Here is a 6,014-nt window from a genome sequence, read left to right on the forward strand (position 1 = left end):
CATTTTTATTTGCTCTCATGACTGCTGTTGTCAGAAGAGGTTCATGCTGAAGTGCCACGAAGTAAGTGACAACCATAAAGCATAGATTATTCTGTGTTGTACATGCTGCTTTCTTTAATGCTCACTCATTGTTATTGCATTTCAATGGTTTCCGTGCTGACTTCGTTACCAAGTGCTATGCGGATTAGTTCGCCCTAATCCAGAAATGGTAGCCATTCTAAAAACAGAAATAGCATGTTGAAATGAAAGCCACTTTTACCAGAGAACTATTCAGCAAACACTTTTATAACGTGGGCACCTAAGGAAGGAGCTTAGTTTTTCAAGCGAGTCCGAATTCTGCAGGGCTTCTAGAAGGGGGTACGATGTGCAGTTTTATGTGTGAAGCTAAAAGCAAAGGCAAACCAGCCCCCGAGATAATCAGGCCCTGCTGTCATCGTAGCCATCAAATCCCTCCCCGTTCTAGGCAGTGAGGTTTTCCTTTTCTGCTTCCAGCCTGCCCTGGTGTTTTCACCGTCCTGTCTCTTTGCTCCAGCTGACAACAGTGTTTCTTTCAACCAGCACTAACCATTTCTCAACTCCTCACGCTAAAGAATCTCCATTACAAGAAGTGCTGTATCCTGCCAGTTATCATATCAGCTCTTGTGTTCACTCTTCCCCCCCAAAAGCAGGCAATTTGCAGTCTGCCTCCTTTACATCCTGTAAAATTTTTTTTGACAACCCAAAAATGTAGCACAAATTGGTAATAAAGACAAAATTTTGGTTCTGTATATTCCCAGAAAACTATAAAAAACTAATATCGCACTATAGCTCTGTGCATATTTCATTGGTTGTCTTTTCTGATATTTTTTTTCCTCTAAGATAGCAGAAGAGCTTTGCCAGAGACAGCAAGACTTGGCAAATGACAGGACAGAACAGCTCTCATGAGAAGAGTAAAATGTTTTGTGAGCTTTACCCGGGAGGCTCATAGGAGATCCTGCAGTTGCAGCAAGCCTTTTTTCACTGAGCTGCTTGGGATATGAAGTTAACAGGAAATTTTGATCCTGCAAATCTAATTTAAAATATAAATGTTGGAGAGGGCATTGTTGTGGCATAGGAATTACATCTGGCGATTTTAATATGAGACAACATAATAGACATTGTAATCAGTCCTGCCTTATAGCAGTGACTGTTTATAAATTACGAACATATGCTGATTCTAGTAAGACAAATTATATTTAAAATGATTATCATACTCTTTACCTTTTTAATTATACAGTTAAAAAGGAAATTTAGGTTTAGGGAGGTTTAACTTGGATTTAATATGTTGAGTTTAACAGACGATCAAGGCATAAGAAATTGCTCTTATTAAAATTTTGAAAAGCCCACAGCATAACAGGAATGCGTCTACTCTCCAGCTGGCAGGTACTTCCTCTTGTTGAACAGGATGCTGATCAGCTGTGAAATCCTAGAGAGCTCTCAGTGTCAAGGATGTATCTGCATCACAGATTGCATTGTAGATATCGCAAACTATAATTAGGACGGATAGGAGTGACACAAGGGTGTCTATTTTTTCGTAAATTACGAAGGCGATGTAACACGGGAGTTGATATGGCAAGTGAAACAAAAGAAAAGAAGGATAAATTATCCGTGGGCTTTGGGCTGGGGATCTGGCAGTGCTGCTGTTGGCAGCCGCCCGTGTCCCACAGGAGGGCTGCGTCGCGGGTGCCGGCTGAGGCGCGGCCCAGCGCCGCGGGGCTCCGCTCGCTTCCCCACCCCAGAGCAGGGCAGTGGGGCAGGTCACACTGCGGCCTCCCCTGCCAGCGCGTTACCTCAGGCCAGGTCTAACCCGCCCTGCTGTGGCAGCCGGTGGGGACACCGCCGCGCTCTGGCCGTGTGCGCGTTTCCACGTGTGCAGGCACAGTAAGGGCCTCCTCAGAGGTGGGCTGCTGCAGGATTGCGGCTGTTACTGATAGTTAAATGCTCTGAGCTTACTGAAATGAGAGCACCATAAAAAGGCTAATATTTATAGTAGCTTGAGTACTGATATGTCTGTAAACAGAGCTGGCTTTGCAACCTTGCTCATCAGTTAAAACAAATATTTTTCTTATCCTAATTTTGGAGTTCTGTTTTTCTACAGTGCATGGTCCTACACCCATGGCTTGAAGCAAGCCAGATGCCCACAGATCATTCCTTGCTGCTTGTAGCCACAAGAAGTTATTGGTGTGATCCAGGCTGGCAGGCAAAGTGCAACGTTGTCCCCCAGAGCTACTGCCCGTGGGCCTGGGTGGTTGGGTGAGCAGGGCTGAGGTATACACAGCATGCAGCTCACTATGGGGGATGTGGTGTTAGCGGCTCCATAGAGCTGGTTCAAAGGAACCGGGAGGGACAGCGGTTTCCTGGGAAAGCAGGAACAGGGAGTCTGCAAGAGGAGCTATACACAGAAGAAGCGCAAAAGTTACTAAGCTGAAGCATGAACCCAGAGTTGTCAGTCAAGTACAGAAGTGATCTGCCAGCATCCAGTACAGAGGTGTATATTGCCACCAGAGGTGTGATATTGCCACCTTCATAGGATAGGCTGATAGGAGTACAAAGCTGTAATTGCTGATACTTACAATACAGGAAAGGAAACTAAAAGGTTCGCTGCAAATAAGAAAATAAGAAGAGACCCACATTTATACAGGAATCTTCCTGCCCTTCTTGCAATCACTGAGAGCATTATTCCAACCTCTTTCAAAGCATTTTTTCTTCTTTTTTTTTGTGTGGATTTAAAATGATATCATGCCTTATTAAGATATGTGAGATTCCTAAGGCTAAGTTAAAGTAGGTAGAAATAATTTGCTCCCCATGATTAGTAGAATTTAATAGTTCCTTGCCACAGACTTATTTTTAAAAATGTTTTATTCCCTTCCTGGAAGACAATGGGAGCCATTAAGCTCCAAACAAATCACAGGAAGCTCTCAAAACCTTGCCAAGTGTTTCCTTTCTTTATAGAATTACAAGGTTGTAAGTGCTAAAAGTATTGCTCCTACTGCGTTTTAAGTGAAGTGCTGGTATTTCAACCCTCAGAAGGATCCCCCTTGTTCCCACTGTAATATATGGAACAATTTGTGGGAAGTCAGTAGGGCTGTTTGTGTGAATAACTAGCATGTATATTCTCCAGAGAGTTATTCTCGGTGCTTTTCTAATGACAGAGTACAGGAGTTTTCTTGAAAAATGCTCAGTATGGTGGGAGCGTGCTCTGAATCTCAGTGTAGTAGTGCCCCAGGTTTGCTGATGCCTAGACTTGTAGCTTCTTGATTTCTCCACCCGTAATTATGTGCCGAAGCCGCAGGCATGGTGCATGGAGCAGGTGGGAATAGGATTCACGAGAGCCAGCAGCAAACCAAGGACACGCTGAGGGAGGCCTCCAGTTCCACAGTGCCAGGGCTTTGGAGAGTAGCTGTAGCTTCAAGAAAGTTGCTTTGAGAGGGAGGGGGGTGGGGTTCAGAGCTCATGAGCATCGCCTGAGGCTGGCTGCCTTCATTTTTTCTTTTGGCAATGGATAATTATGGGCAGTAAGTTAGGCTAGCTGATGAGGAAGGGGGTAGCACCCTCTTTCTAATTAAAGTTTTAACCATTACTCTCTTTCCTTTAGGCAAGAGAGATGCCAGTGGCTTCATGACAACTACAGCACTTCTGGGCATGCGCAGTAACAAAAATTTTGTCTCCTAACTTTTGTAGTGAAACTAGCAAAGTATAATTTCTGTGTAAATGACACACAAGAGGCCTTTTATAAACCCTGGTCAGGAGGAGTGTTTCATTTTTAAAGCATGAGCAGGCTTGCTGAACAGAAAAGGAAATAGGAGGAGCTCTGGAGCATATTCTGTGAATGAACAGGCATTCAAATATACCCTAAAATGCACAAAGAAGTGGATGCCTATGTATCCGAAATCCAAGTTAATAACATGCTTCAAATGTTTTCCGTAACTAGAGTATTATTAGCGACATTATCTTGCAGCATGTAGAACGAATAGGCCAAGGCTGAAAGGAAGGATCCCACCCCTCCTCTCAGCGACAGGGAGATCAGCTCCTGTTGGTGCTTCCCTGGCAACGCAGAGGCCCTCCATGCTTTTTATACACTGCTGTCCTCACATAGCTGGGAGCTCGTTTATTGTGGCCTGCCAAGGGAAGAGGGTGCTCTGGAAGGTGTCCTGCTCATAAGCAAAGGTTTTGTTTTTAACCATGGCTTACCATTGATGATTGTTTCATGAGAGAGATTTGATGACACCTGAGTAGTTCTAACCTGAACCATGCTCATATGGGGGGAGGGGAGAAAACAATGAAAGTGTCACCCCCTGACCCTGTTTGCCCCGCATTAGCCAGGACGACCATTCAGGGGTGTGCGGATGTCTCTAACCGCTCTCGTCTGTTTGCGCTTGCAGGAGCACAGAAGTCATGAGCACTGTCTCAGGTACCCGAAGTACAACAATCACGTTCACTGTCCGCCCTGGAGCCAGCCAGCCGATCACTCTGCAGAGCAGGTCCCCAGACTATGACAGTAGGACCTCAGGAGCAAGGCACGCTCCCAGCCCTGTGGTTTCGCCTACAGAGATTAATAAAGACATCCTGCCTGCTCCTCTCACTGCTTCTGCTTCAGCCTCATCTCCTTCTCCAACTCTGTCTGATGTATTTAGCCTACCGAGCCAGCCCCCCTCTGGGGACTTATTTGGCTTGACCACAGGGCGCAGCAGGTCTCCTTCTCCCTCAATATTACAACAGCCAATCTCAAATAAGCCTTTTACAACTAAGCCTGTCCACCTGTGGACTAAACCAGATGTGGCAGATTGGTTGGAAAGTCTAAATTTAGGTGAACATAAAGAAACGTTTATGGACAATGAAATAGATGGCACTCATTTACCAAATCTACAAAAGGAAGATCTGATAGACCTTGGAGTGACTAGAGTTGGGCACAGAATGAACATAGAAAGAGCTCTGAAACAGCTGCTGGACAGATAAGAATAGCTACTTTGCCTCATAAACTTCTGTTGATAACTAGAGATGGGCTGGTACTGAACTACCCCAATTGCCTTGTCTGTCTGCGAGTGCCAGCCAAACTGGGGGCGGGAGGGGGGGGAATGTTGCATTCCTGGTACTCAGGTAACGCAGCCTGTGTGCGTCATGCCCAAACAGAAACTAAACATGTTACGTGAGCCGGGCTATTCTATTTCACACTCGTGGGGAGATATGAGAAAGAGAGAGAAAATTGTTAACTTCAAAAATTTTACCATCTATTGATAATGTCATTCTGCTGGAACCATTACACACTTTTTTATTGAAAGCATTTCACTTTTTTAATTTAAAAGCACTCTATTCACTCCTTGACATTCACTCAGTCTCCTAGCAGGTTTTCTTCCCAAACCTTAAATTCATTTTAGGAGGAGAGACACATGGTTCATTGCCTTTTTAAGCCATTTTTGCTAGTTTTAGATGCACAGTTTTAAGGCAGGTGCAAAAGTTGACATTATTGTTTTTAACTAGTTTAGCCAATTTATTAGCAGTGAAGCTGGTTGTTCTGCTGGAACTAGTTCAAAGGTAACCTTGCTCTGTTTTACTTGGTATTTATTTATTTCTGCAGTTACATTTAGTGCTCTTCCAAGGTGGCAGAACAAGTTCAACACACGCTCCATTGACTTGGCCTGTAAGACGGTGCAGACGGTGCATACACCCTGAGAAGGAACACTCCCTTAGAGGTACAACAAAATGAAGCTAGCTTGAACCTGAGACCCCCAGTTTTCAACCAGCTGAACTGCTGCTAAGGCGTCACGTGAGCTCGACAAGCCAGAAGCCATTTGGGTTTATGTACAGGCGCATCTTTTAGACTTCATAGTCAGATACTCAAACATGCTGAGCCCCGAGATGTGCGGTTTAATTCAGTGAGTTGTAAGTGCTTAGCCATTTTGAACACCAGGTCAAGAGAAAAGAAAAAGCAAGCTGAGCATTCCCGTTAAAGTCAGTGGGAAGGCTGCCAGTATTTTCAGTGAGAGAGGCGTTGTGGC

General features: G+C 44.7%; 1 protein-coding gene across 3 annotated transcripts in view; it reads left to right on the top strand.

The window, feature by feature from the left end:
• SHANK2 (SH3 and multiple ankyrin repeat domains 2) overlaps positions 1 to 5,066 on the top strand; it is a 272,573-nt gene extending 267,507 nt beyond the window's left edge. For all 3 annotated transcript variants that reach the window (XM_088525740.1, XM_088525741.1, XM_088525739.1), the window contains one exon: positions 4,401 to 5,066. In XM_088525740.1, coding sequence (XP_088381866.1) covers positions 4,401 to 4,974 — 574 coding nt within the window. In that variant the 3' untranslated portion in view covers positions 4,975 to 5,066. The remainder of the gene's footprint in view (positions 1 to 4,400) is intronic.
• The last annotated feature ends 948 nt before the right edge of the window (positions 5,067 to 6,014 follow it).

Source organism: Tinamus guttatus, unplaced genomic scaffold, assembly GCF_059628265.1.
Source record: "Tinamus guttatus ecotype Peru unplaced genomic scaffold, ASM5962826v1 Tinamus_guttatus_pri_ptg000240l, whole genome shotgun sequence".
NCBI lineage: Eukaryota > Metazoa > Chordata > Aves > Tinamiformes > Tinamidae > Tinamus > Tinamus guttatus.